A 24878-nucleotide genomic window follows, 5' to 3' on the forward strand; every position below is an offset into this window, starting at 1 on the left:
CTGAAGATGCTCCCAGTAATTTCTAGCCATTGCCTTTGGTGGGGTAGGCTTCAGAGGAGTATCTGCCTGAACCAAGCAGTGCTAAACAGGCAGCACTTACAGCATGTGCACATCAGAGTTGGAGACCGGGCTGAACTCAGTAGGGCCTTCACACAGAGGGATGTGGCTATCTTCTCAGAATTAACAGGGGATGTCAATCCTTTGCATTTGGATGAAGATTTTGCAAAACACACCAGATTTGGAAAGACGATTGTACATGGAGTTTTGATCAATGGACTTATTTCAGCTCTCCTAGGTACTAAAATGCCAGGGCCAGGCTGTGTATTTCTTTCCCAGGAAATTAACTTTCCAGCGCCTTTATATGTTGGGGAAGTTGTTTTAGCTTCTGCAGAAGTGAAAAAGCTGAAGCGGTTCCTTGCTATTATTGCAGTGTCATGTTTTGTACTAGAAAGTAAAAAGACTGTTATGGAAGGCTGGGTTAAAGTTATGGTCCCAGAAGCTCCCACATCCTGAAATATGTCTTTAAAGATGCAAGTTCAGACATCAGTGTTACTATTATTGAACAGCCTCTGAGGAAAACAGGGATTGCTGTTCTTCACCAAGGAGGGGCTGATGGACCCATAAACCCACATTGGTGGAGGGGAGCTGATAGAGGGGTGTTCCATTGTCCACTTATGCTTTGGCCTTATGCATCACACAGGCTTAAGTATATTTATCATCTGTCTATAGGGAATTCCCTGATGGTCCAGTGGTTAGGACTCTGGGCTTTCACTGCCGTGGGTGCGAGTTCAGTCCCTGGTTGGGGAACTAAGGTCCCGCCAGCTGTGTGACACAGCCAAAAAAAAAAGCAAAGAAAAAGTGACTAGACGAAATCAGAGATGGGGCTTCCTTGGTGGCACAGTGGTTAAGAATCCGCCTGCCAGTGCAGGGTTCACGGGTTCGAGCCCTGGTTCAGGAAGATCCCACATGCCGTGGAGCAAGTAAGTCTGTGCACCACAACTGAGCCTGCGCTGTAGAGCCTGTGAGCCACAACTGCTGAGCCCGCGTGCCACAACTACTGAAGCCTACACCTAGAGCCCGTGCTCCGCAACAAGAGAAGGCACCACAGTGAGAAGCCCGAGCACCACAACGAAGAGTAGCCCCTGCTCTCTGCAACTAGAGAAAGCCCGTGCGCAGCAACGAAGACCCAACGTAGCCATAACTAACTAAATTAATTAATTAATTAAAAAAAAAGAAAATCATAGGTGATTCTAAGGTTGGACATTGTGTCCAGGCTCCCATGAGGTGCCATTAAAAAAAAACCAAAAACTGAAAAAATATTGGGAGAGTTATCATTTAGCTTAATGTTCTACTTTTAGGATTTCAGACCTGATTAGATTTGCATTTGGATAAGAGAAACCTACCTATATCTGTGTAGAATAAGTTTCTCACTGAATTTATAACTAGCTAGCATTTAATTATTGAAGAAGATAGGTCATCTTTGAACACCTATCTTTTACTAGTAAATATTCTTAGATTCTGTTCTTCAGCAGTTTCTGGGTCAGAGTTTATTGTAATTTGTTACTGTTTACACCAAGATGGTAATTTGTTCAATGTTCAGTGTCACTTGCCCTTCAGATGGTTTTCCTGTTATCGGAGGAGGGCTTATGTGCAGATTTGGACTCAGCTATGTAAGTTCTCTTGGTCTCATGTATAAAACAGGATAAAAACACCTGCCACACAGGATTGTTGGAGGTGACAGATACAAATAGTTAAGCACAAGGTCTAGCTTATAAACAGTAGCTACTACTATTGCCCATTCTCTTCTGTGAATAAGGTTAGAGGTTTTCCTGAGTTTGGTGCTAACTGGCCAAAAGTTAGAGAACAGACCAGTCTTTCAGGATGTCAGCCAATCTCTGTTGGTATTCTAAACTTGGAATAGATCTTGAATGCAAAGCTCCTATTTTAGTAATCCAGATTTGTTTATCTCTCCCTTGAAAATACTGTGGGGTCCCCCCTTATATAAATAATATATGCTTTTATTTAAAAAATTATAAGGTAAAAAATTTAAGGAACACTGTGGAGGCCACGTTCTTAAGAGCTGAGGGGTATTAGAGAGGAAATGTGCCTAATGTGTTATTACTAACTGGTCATGCCCAACATAGCCAACACTATTAAGACAAGAATCTATAGTAGAACATACAGGTGGTCCACCTGTGCTCTGTAGCTTTAGGTGGTGGCTCAGACCACAGCTAGAAGCTTTGATGAGGAAGGTAAGATCAGGTTTAATTGGTTGCATCAACCAACATTTCCTGGAAAAAGATTTTTTCTTCCTGCTGGTGGATGAGTAACTAGATTTTTAATTTATTTTTTACATCAAGGGGGTCAGACTACTAGAAGGAATTATTCTAGTCACTAGAGGGCAGTGATGTGTATAAATAAAGTGAGTATTTTAAACTTTAATACTGTACCATACTCTAGTTTGTTGGTGAGATGAAAATACCAAAATCAGAGTGAGAAGCAAGGATGCCATTATCATGAGTTTCAAAATGGGCAGCATGTGTAGATTTAGATCCACCTGAAGAAGGTGTATTTATAGGTGAAATACTATACATGCCTAAAATTTGATATGACATTGAAAAACAAAATGGGAAACTTAAGTCACAAAATAGAGACTTGAAGCTAAGACTGTATACTCCTGCAGAACTCATTCTCTGGGACTTAGCAGCAGTCCTGAAGCATGGGTTCATAAGTAGAGTGTGATGTAATCATTAATACTATAAGCTGCCATTCTTTCAATGATAAGCCAATTTTCTACATTAATTCTAATCCTTTAAACAGTTTTATGAAGTTAATGTTCCATTTTATAGGCAAGGAAACAGACTGATGTGGTGTGACTTGCCCAAGGTTGTACAGGTAATATGCAGTAGAGCTGGGATTCAAATAGCCCTGCCTGGCTCCAGGGCATTTTTTCCATCACCCTGTGGGTCTTAAAATGTTCCCATACTGGAACACTTTCAGTTTCTATAATGATATCTTGTTATGTGGCAGTAAAGTGTTTGGAACCACTATTCTATATACTTCTGTTTATATTCAGAATGTTCTAGATCTTATTCCCTTGCTACAGTTGTAGTGTTTTCCCCTTTGCTGTTACTTGATGGCTTCTACCCATACCTATTGCCTACACTTTTTCTAAGCTGACATTCAGTGATTATTTGTCTTCAGAGCAGAATTACTGAAAGAGTTATTCTAAAAATGAAACATCATGTGCAAGTCAAGTATGGTGGGGAGGGATGGATGTCAGATCTGGCGGATAGCTGATTAATACTCTGTAACTTAAAGTAGCTTCTCAATATGAGCATTTCCTTTTTTTTTTTTTTTTTGTGCTCAGTAGATGTCATGGTCTTCTTTGTGAACCAGTGATCTTTGTAAACCAATAAAAAGTTGGAATAGAGAAGCAGGCAAGAAGTTAGGGATACTTGTCTGTACACAATGACTTGTTGTTTTTACTCAGAGCCAAGATTCTCAGACCTCTCATGCTCTGTTAAAGCTGACTAACAAAAACTAGCTGGTTGGCTTTTTCATTTTGAGCTCTGTACAAGTTGCCAGAAAGAATGGCTCTTCTAATGAAAGCATGGGTGACCCTCAAATCAGGAAGTCCCCTTCCAGGTAATTGCGAAGTGGCTTTGTACAGGGTCACAAGTGGAAGTGAGTACAAAAGTACTGACTAAAATATGAGGCCAAATTGTACTAGCACTTTCCACATAGGGGCATTATAAGACTGCAATTTATGTAATGTTTGATTGCCACAGAAATGTATACCCATCTTAAGCAATTTCAGTCTAATGTACTGGAAAATTGCTTAACAGCTTTTTATATTCTATTAGAAACATTTCCATATTGGTGAAGTGCCACTCATTTCTTTTTCTGGGCAGCAAATCTTAAGTAGCAGCAGGGAGAAAGCCTCACCACAGCCACCATTCATCTTGTGTATTCAGCTAGAAAAAGAAGAAACTGCTAAATGCACATTCGTACCTCTTAGGTAACCACAGGTTTTCATTTTGTGCTGAATTGTTAGTCATTTTTCTTCTATGTTCTCAGAGTATGATTAAGAGACCAATTTACTCCCAAAGAAAATTGCTACTAAATTACATCTATTAAGTTTTTATATTAAAACATACTCCACCAAAGGTTGACAGTCACTCTGAGCAGTTGTGCCACTCTGAATGCCTCATGCACTGGCATAATTTATTAACTGGCTCTATTTGAACAGAATGCAAGTGCTGTGGAATTACTCTTGGGCTGCAGTTGAGTATCTCCAGTGTCCCAGATGTTTCACTTCCTTTGTTCTTGGCTTTTCTTCATATGGATTACAAACACAGCAGAGGCTAGAATTCTCGACATCTTCAGAGAAATTTTGAGTTGGAGCAAAATCGTAAGAAAACCCAAAGACAAATGTGGACATTACATAAATAGAACAGGATTAATGGAAGGCTCCACAAGCAGTCGATTTCTAGGCTACAATCAATTTTTAGGGCGGCTCTCAGGTAGGCCACAGTTCATATGACCTTATAAACCCTGAGCAAAATTCCTCTGCGATGTGATGGAAAATAACCCGTAAGGGAAGTAAGAAAGATCAAATGTGAGTTGTTTGATTTATCCAGATGGTGAATATTTAAAGAAAGTCATTCAGAGTTGGGAGGGGATGCTGCTTAGGAAGCACTGAGTTTTTCACAAGCTTCTATGTCTTGATTTGTAGAGCAGTTGCCAGGTCTAGAAGTAACCTCACTAAAACTCATTATCTTCAGTCAGTCTGGCCAAATGTCAAGCTGTTAGATGAACAACCTGTGGGCCATCTAAACATTCGGCAACGTGCAAGAATGTAAATTTTTTTTTCCCTCTGCCAGCCCTGAGTAGTGTATGTGGCAACAACTAAGGTACTGCATATCTCATTTGCTTTACCCAGCATGAGACTGGAAGCAAAGTTGATTTGATTCAGATCAGCTCTGGACTGGGGAGTTGCCCCACCTTCAGTATGAGCCACTTCAAAAGCCAAATGGATAGCGAGGCTGTCATAGGCTTGGGGCCAGGTCTCCAGAGGATCTATTTAGTATTTATTCTGAGAGGTTTACTTTAGTCAAGAATTTCTAGAGAATGAGAAAGGCTAGATTGAGAGTGTGGCTTCATTTCATCAAATATCTGGTTTCTCAGTTTCGTTTTCATAGTAAGGAAGACAACAGGCTGTCACTTGATGACCTTTGCAACTCAAAGGTTATATAACACCATTATTTTTCTCCTAATCATACAAGTAGCTTCACTAGAGACATTTTGAAAAGTGCAAGAAAACAAAAAAATAGCATCATGATTCCACTTGCTAGAGACCCTCAGTTAATACTTTGGTGGGCTTCCTTCTGGTGTTTTTCCTAAAATATATTTTTAAATCTTGGGATCATAAAATGTATATATTGCTTTTTTCTACTTACTGTTATATCTAGAGCATTTCCCAACATCAACATCCTTTGATAATCTCATTTTTAATCATTGCAAAATATTCTGTTTATGATTGTACCATGATTTGTCCAATCTCCTATTGTTAGATATTTATCCTTGAGTGCTATATATTTGCACTTGTCTTTGATTATTTCCTTAGGATACTCTCCTGGAGGTGGGATTACTGAGTGAGAACATTTTCAAAGCCCTTGATATGTGTTGTCAAATCCCAGTTCCTAGTGCCAGGCCTATTACATGCTTAAGTACTCAGTAAATAATTGTTGAATGCATAAATGCCTTTTGGAAAGGTTGGACCAATTTATACTCCCACCAGCGGTATGCGAGAAGAGCCTTTTCTTGATCAGCCCACGTGATAGGAATAATGATTAAAGCAGAATTTTGGTTTCTGTGATTCTGGTAATGAAATAACCCATTTGCCTTAAAGAAATGGAAGTAAAAAGTTGAACGCTCCCTAAGTGATATATAGTTTTGTTTTAATGGACTGCTGCTTTTAAACACACTGGGACAAACATGGAATGCAGGAGAATTTTGATTATTTTAGGATGTAATCATGAAGTTCCATGTTTCCCTCTTCATATCTCTCTCTCCACTGAGTCTTGGCTTCTAAGTCAGTCTGTCATGGCTACTTGGCCACTTAGAGTTGCCCAACAATCCCCTTAAGCTTGTGATCTGGGGCGGGTACCCTTTAGATACTGTCTGGGCTTGTGCTGTGATGTCAGATTGTGGTCATGGTGTTTCCAAGAAATTTTGTTCTTTTGTCTGAAATGTAGAAATTTAGGGAAGATAAATTTAAGAGTTAGAAACTTCCATCCTGAACTGTAGGGGAAGGAAGAAACTAATATTGTCTGAGGTTTTATTATGTGCTGAGCCCCTTCCCATCCTACTGCATTCCTCATATCAACCCTTCCAAAAAGTATTATCTCCATTTTGCAGATGGGGACTGGGGCTCAGAGAGGTTGGGTAACGAATTCAAGGTCACACAGCTGGTAATTCCTGGAGCCCTGAAGATCCTGGTCATCTAATTCCAAGTCTAACTCTCTCCACTGTCCTGGGACACTGCCCGGGGAGACAGCACTGTGGGTGGGCCAGGATTATGGCCTTGGGTTCAGGCAGATGGGGCCAATTTGGGGCTGAGAAGTTGGTGGCAGAGTTCTCTGGCTCTGGTTTGAGATTCTTGGAGCCAGTACAGTGGGACTGACCACCGCAAGCCTGAGGTTGAGAGTTCTCAAGTTTGAAGGCCTTGTGGGCTGAGCTAAGAGCTGGGGCAAAGGGTAGAGGTTGGGAGTTTGTGGACCAATACCCAATTTTTAGGGTCCCCAGTTCAAAGAGCTCTGGGTCTGAGGGTCCTGGAGTCTTAGGGCTCCAACTCTGGGGTCCAATCTTGAGGGCCCAGCTGTTAGGTTCTTGGGTCTGAAGAGCCAGGTTCACGAGTTCCCCATAAAACCTGAATCTGAGGGGTTTGTTTTAGAAAGTTTCTGGGTCTGCAGGGCACAGACTGAGGGTCACATCCTGAAGCCCCCTTTTTTCTGGGTCTTAGGGTCCTTGGACCTGGGAGGCCTGAGTGGGAAAAGTCCAGTTGTAAAGGTCTCGAGACTGAGAGTCCAGCTTCTGAGGGCCTAATGCGAAAAGCCCATCAGCGAGAGGCTTGGGATCTTTGCGCCTGAGGGTTCCCGACCGCAGGGTTCCTGACCGCAGGGCCCCAGACGCGGTGTTTTCGGCTCTGAGGACCTCTGGAGGTGATGATGGCTTAGGGTGAATTGCCCCGAGATCTGAGGCCCGGTGCTAAGGGTACCGGGCCTGCGGGGCGGCCACGTGGAGGCGCGGGTCCAGGGCAGCGGTGACTGCGACAGTTTGGCGCTAGGAACCCGCGGGAGGCGGCGGGGCAGAGGGTTGCCAGTGTTGACAGCAGCGGCGGAGGGGGAAGATCGGCGCTAGGACCCCGAGGACCCGGCGGGCGGCGGCGGCGCGTGGGGCGGCGCGTGTTGACAGCGGCGGCGGCGGCGGATCCCGGCGGGCGACGGGAGTCGGCGCCTCTGGTTCCTGCCCCTGGTCCCGAGGCGGTGGTGGACGGGCGTTCCGGGATGGCCTTCATGGAGAAGCCGCCGGCCGGCAAGGTCCTGCTGGACGACACGGTGCCGCTGACAGCAGCCATCGAGGCGAGCCAGAGCCTGCAGTCCCACACGGTGCGCGGCCCACCGGGCGGGCGGGCTGGCGGGCTGGCGGCGCGGGGCGGCCCCGGGCCCTGAGAGGGCTGCGGGCGGCCGGGCGGGGCCCGGGGCAGGGGTCGGCGGCCCAGGCCGAGACGGCTCTGGCGTGGCGTCGTTCCTGGGCCAGGGTCCCCGGGGCCCAAGCGGTCGCTGAAGTCCGGAGGGGTTGAGGGTGGGAACCGCAGCCCCTTGGGCCAAGGAGTGGGAGGGGCTCGGCGGTGCCCTGGAAAGGGACTCCGAGTTGGGGGAGGTGTTGGATTCCCGGGCCCACGTCGGGCCGGCGGAGTAAAGAGACCACTCAGGACCCTCTCATCCGTTTCTGCCCTCCGCCAGCCATCTCCTCCTCTTTGGGGCCAGTTTCCCTCCTTTAGGCTGGGGATCTCAGTGGTGGGGTTGAGGGTGTGCCAGGCCAAATGGAAGTGTGACTTTAGAGCCTACTTGTTGGGATAGCTGCGGCCGGGGTCTGCAGCCCCATTTCCAGGTCAGCTGTTTGACCGAGGCACGGGGAGATGGTGAGGGAGGCAGTCTGGGCCCCTGCTGAGGCAGGTGTTTGAAATTGCTCCTTCCCTCCTCTAACTTGCTCTTTAGCAGGCAGTGGTAGCAGTCATTTGAGTTTAAAATCCACTGGAGTAGCATAAAGGAGTAGTAGGTCCTCATAGTAAACACAGGCAGAGTTGATTTCTGTTACATATAGGGTGTTTTATGGGTCTTTAAAACCGTGGTTGTTTTCATTTACCTGTACTTTGTTTTTAAAAAGCACAATATAATTTACAAGTAATAAACTCAGAAACCAGCAAAAAAACAGGAGCTGCCAGCCAGTGGGACTTTGTTTGGGAAATGATGAATGGGGAGAGAGAGATTCCTTAAATTGTAATGTTTTGTTAGGTTCCCACATCAGATTCTGGCTCAGAGGCTTGTTTGTTTACCATTGCAGGGCGTTTGGGGTTCATCGTCTGGAGGCTAAAGCCCCACAATAGCCTTCTGTTTCTCCTTTTGCTCAAGCTGTTCTGGCGACTTCAAAGAGACCTTTTATTCTGTTGTATTAAAGTGGGACTTTTTTTAACCTCAGTTTCCTCTTTCGACAGCCATGCTTTGTAGGGCTTGGATTGTTCAAAGTGTTCATTTCCAGTTAGGAAAATGATCATACATTTTCTTTCGTTGTGCATATCTTTAATCCTGTTCTACAGACTTGTGAGAAGGCACCGTATAGGACAGAAAGGAGTGGGGTTGAGTCTTTTAGGCTTATTTGGTACTGAAAGTCCAGAGAGAGAAGCTTGTAAGTGCTCACAAACCACTTCTTCCAGAAAGCATTTCATGGTGGCCACTGCCCCAAGCCATGTGCTCACCTCCACCTTAACCTTGGTCAGTTTATTCTGTATTTACTTCTTTAGTTTACGTCTCCCCCAGGCTGCGAGAGGAGCAACACTTTTGTGTTCATTTTTGGGTCCCAGCTCCTGGCGTCTGATAGGATTTCATGTGTTTTTGAATGAATAAGTAAATGAATTATAACCTTACTTCGTCTTTTTTTCTGTTTGTGTAAAATGGTAGTGATAAAAATTGGAGCAACATGACATCTGAGGTTCTGCGTTAAAGGGTGAGTGCTGCAGCAAGGTGGTGAAAGATGTAGTAGGATTCCATTTTTATTGCAGAGATTTTCTTTAAGAAATAAAGTAAAATAATTTAGGGTAGAGAATGGCAGTTCCTATAATGATGACTGAACACAGACAGTGACTCACAGGAGACACATAGAGGCAGATGTGGTGGAGTAAAAAAAAAATGCAGCATTGTCTTGCATAATTTTTGACTGTTTTGTGTTCTTGTCATTTTAGCTGTAAAATCTAAGAGTGAAAAGTATTGCATCAGCCCTGAACTTTATTGAGAAAATGATACGTGATGCAAACTTTTTGAACTATTAGTGTCATAAGAGTAAGTCCCCTTTAGAACAGGAACTGTTGGAAATTGTTTTGGAAAGAAGTAGTTGCTAAGAGTGGTCTACAGAAGAAAAAGGCATTGTTTTCTGTTGGGAAGGTTGAAGATGGCTTTCTGGCTTGTTAGCCGAAGGGAGATGGTATCCCCAAAGTCAGAGGACAGTCCTCCCTTTCAAATGCTGAATCTCTAGGAAGTTGCTCCTTGGCTGTAGGACAGAAACCTACAGAGAGGGTACATAGTGGACATCCTTTGGGTTGGAAGAGGCAGGACCTTAATATGGGTTTGGGCTGATGCTAGTCATGTGACATCATTGGTTGGGCAAGTCACTTAACCTTTTTTGATGTTTAGTTTCGTCATCTGTAAATGGCAGTAATAAATGCCTGCCCTGCCTGTCATCCACAGTTGTTACAAAGATCAAATGAAATAATCTTTATGAAGTATTTGTAAAGTGCATTCCTTCCTTCTTCCATCTATTCACTTTATGGCGCCATATATGCAAAGGATTAAACACATTAATGCGTTTTTATTGCAAGTAAGCGCATTTCTGTCCATGGTTGCTTTCATTTATCAAGGTTGTTTAGTCTTGGGAAACAGGATTTATAGCAGGAAATTTTTTGTTACCTATGATTTAGGATTTTTGGACATGGGAGGGGAAAATTCTGTGGATTGGAAAATACAGGTGCCAGAAGGATGAAGGGAACACAAGATCACCACCAGAAAGGCATATTGGGATAAGCAGCTGGCGGAATACAGGTGCCAGAAGGATGAAGGGAACACAAGATCACCACCAGAAAGGCATATTGGGATAAGCAGCTGGAGGAATACAGGTGCCAGAAGGATGAAGGGAACACAAGATCACCACCAGAAAGGCATATTGGGATAAGCAACTGGCGGAAGGTGCAGGTTCGTAGGTGATTCTGTGCCTGAATGTGGTTTGAATGACTTTATTTTGACTTTTATGGAGCCCAAATAATTTAGCTTCAGGAAATAGACCAGGCCTCTGCTGCAAGGAAATGAAGCTTCCATAAAATAAGAAAGGATGGTATTTAGGGATGCTTTCAGTAAGGGGAATGGAGGGTGGGGGGCGTGGAAAGGGAAGGATTTTCCTGACAAAAGGGATTCTGGTAAAAAGCCGCACAGGTAAATTGTGGGAAACTTTGGGAGCATTAAGAATGAAGACAAGGAAATATGTAAGTTCTTGACTAAAAGGGAAAACTTTTAAAGTCAGTAGACTGAAGAAAAATGCTTACTTAGCTGAAACAGAAACCAGAGGAAGCTGCCAGTTTTGGAGAAGGTTGTTATCAAATGCACATATCTGGTTTTTGCTGGTGACTGTGCTGTAGTGCCATAGCTCTTAATCTCCATTTCCTCCTTTTTAGGAAGGAAAAAGGTTCTCGGAGGTTCATCTGAATCAGGGCCCATTGATTCTGTGTTTGGTGCATTTTGTTCTTGAGAAACAAAAGATAATTTCAGTGGTATTTGAGGCATAACAGAGTATTTTAAAAGTCTGTGGAAAAGATAATGTTTCATGTTAAGATCTTTACTGAAAATGGATCTCACCTTGAGCCTTTGATTTTGGAAACTGCATTCCTGCCGTTTGTTTATTCAACAATACTCATTCCTTCACCAGAAATGTACTGAGCACCTAGTTGAGTGCCAGGCGGAAGCTGGAGATCTGGTGGTGAACTCAGCCGCTTCTGCTTTCATGGAGCTTTGTTCTATGGGATTCTGAGATCTTCTGTCTTCCAAGGTGTATACAAGTCAACCAGAATCTCTACCTGTCATAACACAGATACTTTAAAGTTCCTTTTGTGGCTTGGTTTAATGAGTTTCAGCCTCTTCATCAGTCACCTTTTTTAATAGTCTTTTAAACTCTATTCACGTATCACTAGAATATCTGTTCAAATGGGATGCCAAAACAGGAGACGTCGTTGCCTTAGAGATCCTGACGTTTAAAGGCAATCCAGTGCTCAATATCAGAATCCATCTCGGCTTCCTTTGGAGATGCTATTTGGAGATTTCTTTCAAATTCCAATTTATACTGAATATTTTGAAAGTTTTTTTGAAGATGTGTGCCTAGACACGTAGAGACAGGATGATAGTTAACTTGCAGCACTTGCACACATTGTAAGAAGATAACAGTAGTGGTTTTCTGGGAATCTAATTGCTGGTCTTCCACTTGGTTATATATTTTTCTCCGCTTGTCCTTGAAACCCACGATGGGTGCAGTTGGAAAACTGAGTTGGAAGCTTAGAGACTGGTAATTCGTTAATTTGTAGAGTCAGTCTCTTCTTCATTCTCTTCCTATTGAAGAAGTCAGTTTTTTCACAGCTTCATTTAGGTGCTGAGGACTCAATTCTCCTATATCACCTCTTTCGAGGAGTATCCCACTAGAAAGGTTTCTTGTTGTGGGAATACAAATAAGAAACTGGCTGTAGTTACTAGAAGGAAATGCAGGATTCTGGGGCTAAGGTTTATTTTATGTGAAAAGATAATTTGCTTTGCTCGCCTGGGGGCATAGTGGAAACAGCCACCCATGTGTACACAGCTTCCCTGTGGGTTGTGGTCTTGAGATTGTTCAAAATACAGGTTGTTGATTGGATGCCTAAATGGGTTCATTTGGGGCAAGTTAAACAAACCCTCTGTTCTCCACTGCAGGCAGGTAGTGCTAGCAGTTGCCGGGGCAGCTTCACATGAAATGAAGCTCCTTTCAGTCCCACCCTGAAAAGGGCAGAGCTGGACCCAGACGTTGTTTTAGAACTCAGAAGTGTGTGGGGCGTTGTGGAGGGAGAGCAATAGGCTTTTCCCGTTGTTCTCCCCTGAGCCTGGAAGTCATCCTTGTCCGTGACTTTTTTCATGGGTGACATGCACGTGGTTTGGGGAAATTAAGGTGTGCCTCTACTTCTGGGTGATGAAGGGGGCCCCGTTTCTTCAGTTTGAAACTTTTGACTCAGGGCCAAGGAACAAGTACTTCACCTTGGTTAAATACTCCGACCTCAGCCGGGGAAGAGTCTATGCAGGTTGGCCATTTTGTCTCTGGCTGACTTTCTGATCACCAAATTTGAGGTAAATTTGGCCATTTCTAGCTAAACATCAAGGTATCACGTGTTTCTTCCTGCTTACTAAAAGAGTACAGTTGAAAGCAAAAGGGAATTCTGCTGTCTTCAAATAATACAGTAGTCACCTTTTGGTGGCTAACAGGTATTTATTAACATAATGTTAGCTTGGGGAATCCATTGCAGAGCAACAGGAGTCTTCCTGGAAAGTTGTTCGTGTAACAGCTTTATATATAATTCACATACCGTACAGTTTACCCATTTGTGGTATACAACTCAGTGGCTTTTAGTATATTCACAGAATTGTATATCTGTCGCTATACTCAATTTTAGAACATTTTTGTTACCCTGAAAAGAAGCCCCCAACCCCTTAACCCTCACCCTGGAAAGTTTTATAAAATTGCAGGATGCTAACCTCGGGATATATTCTGAGTCCTTTAGCTCTTCGGGTCCAGCTCATTTAAGGATCTCGTCAGAGGGACAAATTCTCCATAAACAGTCATACACACATTTATATGACCTCTCAGAACCTCACTGACCTGAAGCCTGCTCTTGGGCTGTGGATCTTCAGGCTGGAATCTCTGGAAAAATCTTGAAAACTGTAAACTTGGAGAGTTACTTATTTCAATTGGTGAGAGATGTGCATCTAAAAAAATGTGCTGCACTACCATATATACCCTTACTTTTTTTTTTTTTTGCCACGCCCCACGGCTTGTGGGATCTTAGTTCCCCGGCTAGGGAACCCGTGCCCTTGGCAGTGAAAGCTTGGAGTCCTAACCATTGGACAGCCAGGGAATTCCTACATACAGCCTACTTTAAGAAAACCCACTGCAGTTGACCCTTGAACTACACGGGGGTTAGGGCACCAGCCCTCCTTGCAATGGAAAATCTGCATGTGACTTTATAGCCAGCCCTCTGTATTGGAGGACTCAACCAACCACGGGTGGTGTAGTACCGCAGTACATATTTACTGAAAAAAATCCCCGTGTAAGTGGACCTGCACAGTTCAAAGCCCTGTTGTTCAAGGGTCAGCTGTATCTAGAACAGTAGATGAATTATGTCCTGTTAGTGTGAAGAGTTGCTCTCAGTCACAGCCTGCCTGGGGCAGGTAGGTGTGCATGCCAGGTGACTTAGTAGACAGAGTGCACAGGGGAAGGGCAAAGGGCGCTGTGCTGGAAAGCCCGGGCCTCGGATCTGCCTCTTATCACAGCACTTCTGTTTATGATATCCAGACAAGGCTGCCCACATTTCTTTGACATGGCTCATCAGAAACAGGCCATTTCTCCTCATTAATTCAGCTGAGGCTTTTTTGGGGTGCTGGGAGGAGGGAATGAATGGAGGATTGCTATGGGACAATCCTGAATCAAAAAATGTCTGAGGACCGCCTGGAGATGTGAAAGGGAAGGAGTGTTGTTCATCCATCCTTCCTTTGAGCCTGCCCTTCCCCAGGGGACAAGTGATTTCTTGGCCGGGACTTCAGTCCTGCAGGCTTTGCTCTTTGCAGAAGCAGAGGGGAATGAAACCCGAGGCGGGCCTGCTCACATCAGACCTCTAATGTCAGGGTAAGGGTCTGGCCAGTGCGATGGCACCCACTGACCCAGCAGAGCACAGGGAGTGGCTGGGGGCCCATTGTCATGCTCTGGGCATCTCTGCCTGTGACCAGGTAGATAACCACACTCAATAGCAGCCTTGCGCTCATTTGTCCCATGGGTCCTTCTCGAGCTCCGGTTCTTTCCGGGCAGTGTGGTCAGCTCTAGGGATGCAGTGGGGAGAGGCCCTGCTCTTGGCGCTCTCAGGCTTTTGAGGGTGGAGAAGTGGGTCTGCGCTTGGAGGGCACACCTCTGCCCCTTCTCAGTCCTTAGATGGAAAGGGCCACATGGACCTCTTGTTCTGCCCATGTGGATGCCTTTCTCTTTGAGGTGTTTTTTTTTTTTTTTACTCTGAAATCCAGCCTTTCATGTCTATGTATTGCTATTTTGATTCAGTTTCAAACCATGTTCCTGCCACATAGATAGTAAGCATTCAGTAAGTATTGTTGAATGCGTGAGTTTGTTGAGTGAATGCATTTATTCAAGGCGCAGCTCAGGAAACCCTTCCTGTGGACTGCTACCCACCGTCTTACCTACCAAGCTGAGTGTGATTTCCTTCCTCTGAAATTCCCATTCAGTTTTATTTGTCCAAAAGTTGCAAGCATTTTACACACCGATTATTTCTTATTCCCTGTTTTCTATTTACACCCTCCCTTTCCAACACACGTGAAACTGTAAATAACTTGAGGAGGGGGCAGTGCCTTAATGATCTTGCTTAATCTCTCCAGCCTCAGTTTCTTCATCTGTGAAGTGGGGATAGTAAGAGGATGCTAGGGCTGCTGTGAGGATTAACTGAGCTCAGACACATGGGGCGTTCTGAACAGAGCTCAGCACACAGATCTCACTGTTCTTGTTGTAGTTTATTACCTCTGTATTTTCTAGAGCACTAGTAACTTTTTAGGCACTAGTACTTTTTAGGTGTTGAATGGAAAAAGGAAAATTATTTATTTAAAAGTATGTCTCACTGTCAACTGTGACTGCTAACAAATAGCAAAAAACCCAGTGACATCTCAAAGAACACTCCCACTGCCCTTTCACCCCTGCTCATTTTCCCCTTTTACCCTGGAGGGACACGCTGTGACAGCCAGGCTCTGAGATATAGCACAGGGTCCCCTGCCTGGCAGCAGAGCTGGCTGTTGGTGTTCAAAGGTGGCAGAAGAGGTGGAAGAGGCAAGTGGGCAGGCCACGGGCTCAGCTGCGGGCCTGGCAGAGGAGCTCCCGTAGGCCAGGCCTGAAGGGAGGAGACCCCTGGCCAGCGCCCATTTCATCTCCTCACATCCCAGCTTTTGTTCATCGCCAAAGGAATCCCAATGTCAGTTCACACCACTTGACCTCTGGCAGCGGAGTGAAAAAATAAAATAACCCTCTGCGTTGTTCTTTTTCCTGCCACTTCCTCTGACAAGTGACCATGCTAATTGACATTTGTGGGAGTAGGGGACAGCTGACATCTTTCAGAACGCTGCTTCCTGAGAAATGCATTTATATTCTATGTGGCCCAGCTGTCTTCCTTTCCCCTAAGAGGAGTGCAGTCAGGCTGTGGGTGTATATCCTGGGCTTGGATGCAGTCTGCTCTATGAATGAAGCACACAGTTTCTGCCGTGTCAGAAAGCCTCTAAGATGTTGGGAACATTAATGAGCATTTATGAAGAGTCTTCTGCGTGCCAAGCACTGTGCTGTGTATTAAAGTAAAAAGATGAATGAAATAGGGAGCTTATATCCTGGTAGAGGTGGCAGACCTCTAAACCAAACAAGAAGTAAGGTATTGGAAGTGCCAGTCTGGAAGGATTGGGACTTTGGGATTAGTAGATGTAAACTATTATATATAGGATGGATAAACAACAAGGTCCTACTGTATAGCACAGGGAACTATATTCAATATCTTGTGATAAACCATAATGGAAAAGAATATGAAAAAGAATATATATGTGTATGACTGAGTCACTTTGCTGTACAGCAGAAATTAACACAACATTGTAAATCAACTATACTTCAATAAAATTTAAAAAAAAAGAAAGAAGGTGTCAGTCTGCCCTGGAGCAGGGAGGGCAAAGTGGGCGTGGCTCCACCCAGGTCCTCCTGGGGGAACTAAGAAAGCCTTAACAGAGCCTTTCAGAGAACTTGTTCTAAATCAGCACTCCCCAGGCCTTTTTTTTTTTAAATACATCTTTATTGGAGTATAATTGCTTCACAGTGCTGTGTTAGTTTCTGTTGTCCCAGGCCATTTTAACTGATATATATATATATATATTTTTCATTATTTATTTATTTATTTGGTTGTGGCAGGCAGGCTCCTTAGTTGCAGCAGGTGGGCTCCTTAGTTGTGGCTTGCCAGCTCCTTAGTTGCGGCATGCGAACTCTTAGTTGTGGCATGCATTTGGGATCTAGTCCCCTGACCAGGGATCAAACCCGGACCCCCTGCATTGGGAGTGTGGAGTCTTATCCGCTGCGCCACCAGGGAAATCCCTCCCCAGGCCTTTTTTTTTTTTTTTTTTTTTGCGGTACGTGGTCCTCTCACTGTTGTGGCCTCTCCCGCTGCGGAGCACAGGCTCCGGACACGCAGGCTCAGCAGCCATGGCTCACGGGCCCAGCCACTCCGCGGCATGTGGGATCCTCCCGGACCGGGGCATGAACCCGCGTCCCCCGCATCGGCAGGCGGACCCCCAACCACTGCGCCACCAGGGAAGCCCCCCAGGCCTTTTTTAACTTGCAAACTCTTTTTTTTTTGCGGTACGCGGGCCTCTCACTTTGTGGCCTCTCCCGTTGCGGAGCACAAGCTCCGGACACGCAGGCTCAGCAGCCACGGCTCACGGGCCCAGCCACTCTGCGGCATGTGGGATCCTCCCGGACCGGGGCACGAACCCGTGTCCCCTGCATCGGCAGGCGGACTCTCAACCACTGCGCCACCAGGGAAGCCCTGCAAACTCTTTTCATAGTAATAATGAATTGTGAAAACCTCCTCTGGAAGTGATTTTAAATTTAAAAAATATTTTATTCAGATTAGCACATTTTTGAAAATTATATTAATGTTTGGGATCAGAATTATACTGGTTTTTGAAATCTTACAGACAGTAAGAATTGTGATAAGGTGAATAAAACTTAAGGCACCGATAAAGGGCTTTTTCAGACAATTTGCAGAATAACCATTTTTATATGATTTCGCACTTCCTGTATTTCTCACTAATTTCTCACTAACTCATATTTTGCCATTGGCATTCCTTAAGCCTGCCTTTAGTCATGGTCCATTACGGGTGTAAATGAAAACATATATGACTAAGAACAAAATAATTTTAAAAGCTATGTAATGGTCAAAACCATGATAAACCAACTAAATGATGAGCACCCTCATCTGATCTCTGTGGTGCCTCCTGTACTTCTTGCATGCACACTTGGAGGCTCTTTACCTGTTTTGAGTTAAAGGGAGAAAATATTTAAATAATTATTTATTGACAGATTTTTTTTTTAAGTAGAAATAGAAACAGATGCCTTGTAGCCTTTAACACATAAATTCTGCAACACTTTCCAGAGCCCCTAACTGTTCATCTTGTTCCAAACTCTTACTAATCCACCATAAGGATCTCAGTTTAAAAAAAACTAAAGAATGAGCAGCTATGTTCTCTGAGGTCAGGATGCATTTGCAGGCTGCAGGAGGTCATTAGTTCATTAAGCTGATACTGCTGTGAGTATGCCCCCGTGTTCCTGGCACTATCCTAGGCACTTGGGATGTAGGTCTAAGCAAGATAGACTTGGTCCCTGCCTTCATTTGTTCATTCATCCCACAAGGATTTACTGTGGAGGATTCTGGTGTGGAGTAAAAGATGGAAAAGGGGGACTTCCGTGGTGGCACAGTGGTTGGGAGTGCGCCTGCCAATGCAGGGGACGTGGGTTCGAGCCCTGGTCCAGGAAGATTCCACATGCCCTGGAGCAACTAAGCCCGTGCGCCGCAACTGCTGAGCCTGCGCTCTAGAGCCTGCAAGCCACAACTACTGAGCCCGCACCTGGAGCCCACGCTCCGCAACAAGAAAAGCCACTGCAATGAGAAGCCTGTGCACCACAACGAAGAGTAGCCCCTGCTCGCCACAACTAGAGAAAACCCGTGCGCAGCAATGAAGACCCAGTGCAGCCAAAAATAAATAAATAAATTTAAAAAAAAAAAAGATGGAAAAGGGAGACTAGAGCCAATTATGGGGCCCGTTGGATGCCAGGCTAAGGGATCTGAACAGCAGTGAGGGGGCTTGAGCATATATGTGGCAGAAAGTGGTATTTTAGGACGCTTAGTTTGCTGGTGGTGCTCGAGGTTCAGTAAAAAGGGTGAGGGAAGGGGAGAAGAGAGTCCAGGGTGATAACGAAGCAGTGCAGTTAGAAATGCCACATCTCAGGTCAGTGGCAGAAGGGAGAGAAGGTAGAAAGAGAAGGAGGAGCACATTAGAGGAAAAGTCTGCTAGGTAGGGGCCGGGAGGGAAAAAGAGGCACTAGAAATGATTAGAGAAATAGTACAAGGTAAGCAAGGGGTACCTGGTCTTCCCAGGAAGATCGTGAGTCTAAGTTTGGTTTTAGACAATACTTGTCATGATAACAGCTAACATTGTTTAAGCACTTATTATATACCCTTCCCTGTGCTAAGTGCTTTACATTACTTATTTGATAAGTTTTGACAAATGTAAATGTAACCACGGTGTAACGTTTTCATCACTCCAAATATTTCCTTGGTCCTCTTTGCAGTCAGTACTTTTTCTCTGATCCCTGGCAACTACTGATCTGCTTTCTCTTACTATTGTTTCACCTTTTCTAGAATGTCATATATAAATGGAATCTTGTAGGATATAGTCTTGTGTCTGGCTTCTTTCACTTAGCATAAAGCTTTGAGCTTCCTCCATGCTGTTGCATGTTTCTTTTTATTGCTGAGTAGTATTCTACTGTATGAATGTACTACAGTTTGTTATCCATTCACCAGCTGGAAGACTTTTGGGTTGTTTCCAGGTTGGGGCTGTTTATGAATAGAGCTGCTGTGAACATATGAGAAATGAAAGTAGACACACTTTCATTTCTCCTGGGTAAATATCTAGGAATGGAATTGCTTAGTCATATGCTAAGTGAATATTTAACTTTATAAGAAATTGCCAGACTTTTCTAGATTCTCATAACCACTGTGAATTGAGTTTGTTATTTTCCCCATTTTTCCGTTAGAAGAAAGTAAAGTGCAAAGAGGGTACGTAACTTGCCCCAGGCCATAGGACTGGGGGCAGCAGAACGAAGGTTTGTATGATGCTAGTGGACTTTGAATGAAAGAGATACCAGTCGGGAGCCATAGCCAACCTGATCTGTTATTACGGCCACACCAGTATGATGGCTCCACAAAGCCTAGGCCTAGCCAAGGACAAGTTAGCGGTCCTTCCCTGAGCCGCAGAACCGGACACGGAGTTGGGGGACTGTTTTCTCGTTCTTCCATTCTGGCTGCTAGGAGTGGAGTTAATTCATTACATATAGTGGAGGCCTTAGGGCAGTGCTGTCCAATGGAAGTATAACGCAAACCATGTGTGTAAATTAAAATTTTCTAGTAGCCCACATTAAAAACGTATAGAGAAACAGGTGGCATTAATGTAAATAATATAGCCTACTTAACCCACTATATCTGAAATACTGTCACTGATTATATGTAATCAATATAAAAATTATTAATGCATTTTACATTCTCTTGGTCATATGAAGCTTTTGAAATCTGGTGTGTATTCTCCAGGATTAGCCTCGTTTCAGCTGCTCAGTAGCCACACACTGCTTGTGGCTACTATACTGGACAGCACAGATGTAGACATTAAAAATGTCCGGAGGCACAGTTACTAAAATGGAAAAAATTCACGTTATATTAAATGGGGGAAAAGCAAGTTTTAACACTATGCTTAGTATGCTTACATTTTCATAAATATCTGTTTATATCTGCAAATAAGTAGTCTATAATGGTACTGTAGCCACTGGACTACTTAAATTTGATAAAATTTAAAATTCAGTTCCTAAGTCACACACAGGCCACATGTGCATAGTGGCTGCCATATTGGACCTCACAGCCTTAGGTCATTATTTTCTTCAAACCGTTGACCTGATTGGGGAAGGCTGAGCTAGAGAGTAGAACCTTTCGGTCTGCATCCAGCGGGGCTTTGTGACCATTGAGATCCAGAGCCGCCGTGGTTTTTAACAGTAAAGCACAGGAAAGAGGTTCACTGTTCATTGTGCAGCTGTTAGAGGTTAATAGGAGCGTAGTGTAGAAACAGCACGGCCTAGTCAAAGACCCTGTTCTGGTTTGGTGCAACTGCCATTCAGATGGCTGAGTACTCTGTAAATCTGTGTCCACTTTAGGCATGTTCATATAAAAATGCTTCTTTCTGCTTCTTCAGAACCTAGTGTTCATAGTGGGGCTTGTTTAAAACAGTTTTCTTACTTGTACACAGTCTCTGTGCAGTGCCCAGGTAACATCCAGCCCAGATGTACGTAGACAACAGTCTGTGTACATGTAGTAGGAGGTTAGGTTGCAAAGTGCAGCGCACTGAAGTCAGGAGACTGGGCTGGGAGGCGCTGTGCGAGCCCCATATTAACTCAGATCACCCAGGCCCGGGTTCTCCTTACTTTGCCTCCACTCTCTCCCAGCCTCTTCCTGACTTGATGGACTGGTTCTGCCTGTTCAGCCAGCCTCAGTTCCTCAGAATGAGAGGGTAGATGGTGAGAAAGCGTTCTGCCCAAGGCCATAGAACCAAGGAACTGCTCTGCCCCTGGGTCAGTCAGGCTTGGGGTGGAGTCTGTTCTCAGCACTTACTAGCTAAGTGTACTTGTTCAGGGCATCTACCCTCTCTGAGCCTTGGGATTCTTATAAAAGAGGAATAGTGATATCTACCTCCACACATTGCTGGAAGATGGAATAAGCTGAGGAACAGAAGGCGTAGAGTAAGTGCTCCATAAACAGCAATTATTAGCTTCAGCTCTGAAGAGATAAATGGCAGCGTGGTGTGAATAGTCACGTATGTGGTTAGTTATGAACTGGAACTCATGTCTCAGGAAAGAGCACAGTGACATTTTTAGGCCAGGTAGAATAGATTTATGTGTAGGCAGCTCTCCATTATCCTTAGAGATGGTGGCCAGTTCTACTATAAATTATTGAAACCAGTAGGGACTCCCCTAGCTTGACTTCAACTTATAGTTTCAAGCTTTTTTCCCACCAAATGTTTTAGCATCCCTGATACAAGTAGAAGAGTTCATTTATTTGACTTTCATCTTCTGTTTTTCCAGTCTTCCCAGCACAGTAAAAGTGCTGTAGGGTTGTAAAATGACCAAAAGATCCCTTGCCAAAGGAAAAAAGATGCTAGCTTGCATTTATCATTAACATCCTGTGCTCTTATCTAAGCTCACATAATTTCAGTCCTTATCACTCAGGATTCCTTATTTTATTTACTAAAATTTTATTTATTTATTTATTTATTTTTGGCTGTGTTGGGTCTTTGTTGCTGTGCGCGGGCTTTCTCTAGTGGCGGTGAGCGGGGCTACTCTTCATTGCGGTGCATGGGCTTCTCATTGCGGTGGCTTCTCTTGTGGAGCACGGGCTCTAGGCGCGCAGGCCTCAGTAGTTGTGGCACGCAGGCTTAGTAGTTGTGGCGCACAGGCTTAGTTGCTCTGCGGCATGTGGGATCTTCCCAGACCAGGGCTCGAACCCGTGTCCCCTGTATTGGCTGGCGGATTCTTAATCACTGCGCCACTAGGGAAGTCTGGGGATTCCTTATTTTAAAGTAGCATGTTTTAAACTACATGTGTGACAAACCAAGGAACTTCTTAAAAAATTGTTTTTCCTGATTGCAAATGTAATATATGCTCATTGAGGATAAAGTGAAAAATAGAAAACAATAGCTAAGAGAATTTAAATCACATATAATTTCACCTCCGGAGACAACAACTGTTAACATTTGGTGTAGTTCCCTCTTCCTATCAATGTTATCACAGAATTTTTAATCCTTTTTTAATAGTTAACATTATAATATATACCTTTTCCCAAGTATTGAAAAATCATTTTAATACATCCTTTTTTTTTAAGATTTTTTTTTGATGTGGACCATTTTTTGTTTTTTAAGACTTATTTATTTATTTGGCTGCTCCGGGTCTTAGTTGTGGCAGGCTGGCTCCTTAGTTGTGGCATGCAAACCCCCAGCCCCAGCATGCATGTGGGATCCAGCTGCCTGACCAGGGATCGAACCTGGGCCCCATGCATTGGGAGCGTGGAGTCTCATCCACTGCGCCACCAGGGAAGTCCCTTTAAAGTCTTTATTGAATTTGTTACAATATTGCTTTTGTTTTGTTTTTTTCGTCACGCGAATCGCAAGGCATGTGGGATCTTAGCTCCCCAGTCAGGATTTGAACCCTCATCCCCTGCACTGGAAGGTGAAGTCTTAACCATTGAACCTCCAGGGAGGTCCCAGTACATCCTTTTAAAGGCTTGTGTATTCTTCCACTATGTAGATAAACCATAAATAGCTTGTCCAATCCTGTCATTGCTGATATCCAAGTTATCTTAGCGGGAGAGGCTTTTTTTTTTTTTTTTTTTTTGCGGTACGCGGGCCTCTCACTGTTGTGGCCTCTCGCGTTGCGGACCACAGGCTCCAGACGCGCAGGCTCAGCGGCCATGGCTCACGGGCCCAGCCGCTCCGCGGCATGTGGGATCTTCCCGGACTGGAGCACGAACCCGTGTCCCCTGCATCGGCAGGCGGACTCTCAACCACTGCGCCACCAGGGAAGCCCCGGGAGAGGCTTTTTAATTAGCCCCCTTTAAAACTGAGTGTAGAAGCTGGGACGATAGAGGCTGGAAGGATGGTACTCTTTGTTAGCAATCAGAGACTGATGACATTGTTTCCCATGTTCAGAGAAAACGGCTGCTGCTTCTTTCTCCTCGGTGCTCTTGGTGCTGCTGCTGTCTTGTGTGAGCTGATTCACCTGCAGACACCTTGCCTTCACTGTTTTCTTGGCAGAAAAGAAAACTAAGTTACAAAGCTAGCCTTTGTGCCGGAAGATTTGAGTACACGACCCTGCCTAACGCTCGCCACAACCCTGTTGGAATGGTATGGTTTTGCAGATGAGTAAACTGAGGCTCAGAGGAATTAGGTCACAAAACTAGTAAGTGGCAGAGAGCCGTTGCCCTTTCCCTGGGGCCTTGTGGTTGTGACGCGGGGAAGGGGCACACATCGTAGCCGATCTCCACATAGTGGCCAGCTCCTGCTGCGGGCTCCAAAAGGACTCTGGGTGGCCTGTCCCCGGGCAGCGGCAAACGGGGGTAGATAGAGAATTAGCCCAAGGAAGAGGAGCACTTCAGTCCCGGCAGGTACTTAGGTTGGAACCAGCTCAGGGCGTGAGGGTGAGGAGTTGGCCGTCTTAGATACCAGAACCCACATAAAAATCCTGATTGCCAGCCAGATGAGAGTTTGTGTATTTGTCTTTTCTAGCCAGTTAAATATGTCGGGTGTGGTTCTCTGAGATTATGTTCACTGCCTCTGTTTCTGCCCTTTCAGGGCGTCGGCCCAAGACATGTGAGGATTATTGAACAAGCGAAGGTTGTATTTCATTTTTAATTACTATTTAATTGAGCCTCAGATTTTCCAGGGTTTATTTTCTTTGCTTTGACGTAAGATGGAATTCATGGGTTCCCATCTTAGCAAATTATGTAATTGCTTTGGCATCATTTAGGGGTCTCTGTACTATAGAATGCTACAGAAACTGCTGTTTAAAATGCCGCATGCATTCCGTAGTCGTGTCTCAGGTCAAAGGATTTTGGAGTGCTGCTTTGCAGTATTTCTTCTGGCTGGAACATTGGCTGTCTTTGAAGTCAGCGTGGAGGCCAGCTCCCCTGGCAGGGCAGGAGACCGTCCCACAGAGGAGAGCGTGGACTTCAAAAGGCCTGGAGAAGGAGGCATGCGCAATACAGCCGCTGAATCTCACTGCGGGGATCAGAGCATGTTTGTGATGTGTTCCTTGCCCCTTCTGTGAACGCAGAGTGGAAACTAGAGAATTTGTTTTGCATAAAGTTAAAGCACAGGGTTCTGTGATTCAGTCAGTTTTGGTTGAAAAGGAGATACACTTGGCTTCGCTCAAAACTTAACCTGAGGGCTTCCCTGGTGGCGCCGTGGTTGAGAATCTGCCTGCCGATGCAGGGGACACGGGTTTGAGCCCTGGTCTGGGAGGATCCCACATGCCGCGGAGCAACTAGGCCCGTGGGCCACAACTACTGAGCCTGCGCGTCTGGAGCCTGCGCTCCGCAACAAGAGAGACTGCGCACCGCGATGAAGAGTGGCCCCTGCTTGCCGCAACTGGAGAAAGCCCTCGCACAGAAACGAAGACCCAACACAGCCAAAAATAAAAATAAATAAATAAATAAAAAACTTAACCTGAGTTGCCAAAACTCAGGTTAAGATGGTGGTGACTCTTCAGATGCCTTTTAAAACCCTTAACACTTTCATTCGTTTGGGGGCAGGTTTTGTACATTATTGACTTGCACAGCAATTAAAGCAAAGGCATGCTCCATCCCTGAAAATCTGCGGATGAAACAACGATAAGTAATGCATATTCAGCAGAGCAAGGAGTAATCA

At 44.7% G+C, this 24878-nt stretch overlaps 2 protein-coding genes across 14 annotated transcripts in view; both read left to right on the forward strand.

Moving 5' to 3' along the window:
* Positions 1-6: 6 nt before the first annotated feature.
* On the forward strand, positions 7-5940 carry HTD2 (hydroxyacyl-thioester dehydratase type 2). The gene has a single exon (XM_073811301.1). It carries the CDS (start codon positions 7-9, stop codon positions 511-513), a length of 507 nt encoding a protein of 168 aa, XP_073667402.1. The 3' UTR covers positions 514-5940.
* A 1470-nt stretch (positions 5941-7410) lies between these two features.
* The window catches only part of PXK (PX domain containing serine/threonine kinase like), a 74245-nt gene continuing 56777 nt past the window's right edge, over positions 7411-24878 (forward strand). For 5 of the 13 annotated variants that reach the window (XM_033865193.2, XM_019947528.3, XM_019947529.3 and 2 more), the window contains exon 1: positions 7412-7673. In XM_033865193.2, coding sequence (XP_033721084.1) covers positions 7572-7673 — 102 coding nt within the window. In that variant the 5' untranslated portion in view covers positions 7412-7571. Of the gene's footprint in view, positions 7674-24878 lie in introns of all 13 variants that reach the window. The other 8 variants (XM_033865194.2, XM_019947530.3, XM_019947531.3 and 5 more) reach the window with 6 other exon arrangements.

This window comes from Tursiops truncatus, chromosome 10, assembly GCF_011762595.2.
Source record: "Tursiops truncatus isolate mTurTru1 chromosome 10, mTurTru1.mat.Y, whole genome shotgun sequence".
Lineage (NCBI taxonomy): Eukaryota > Metazoa > Chordata > Mammalia > Artiodactyla > Delphinidae > Tursiops > Tursiops truncatus.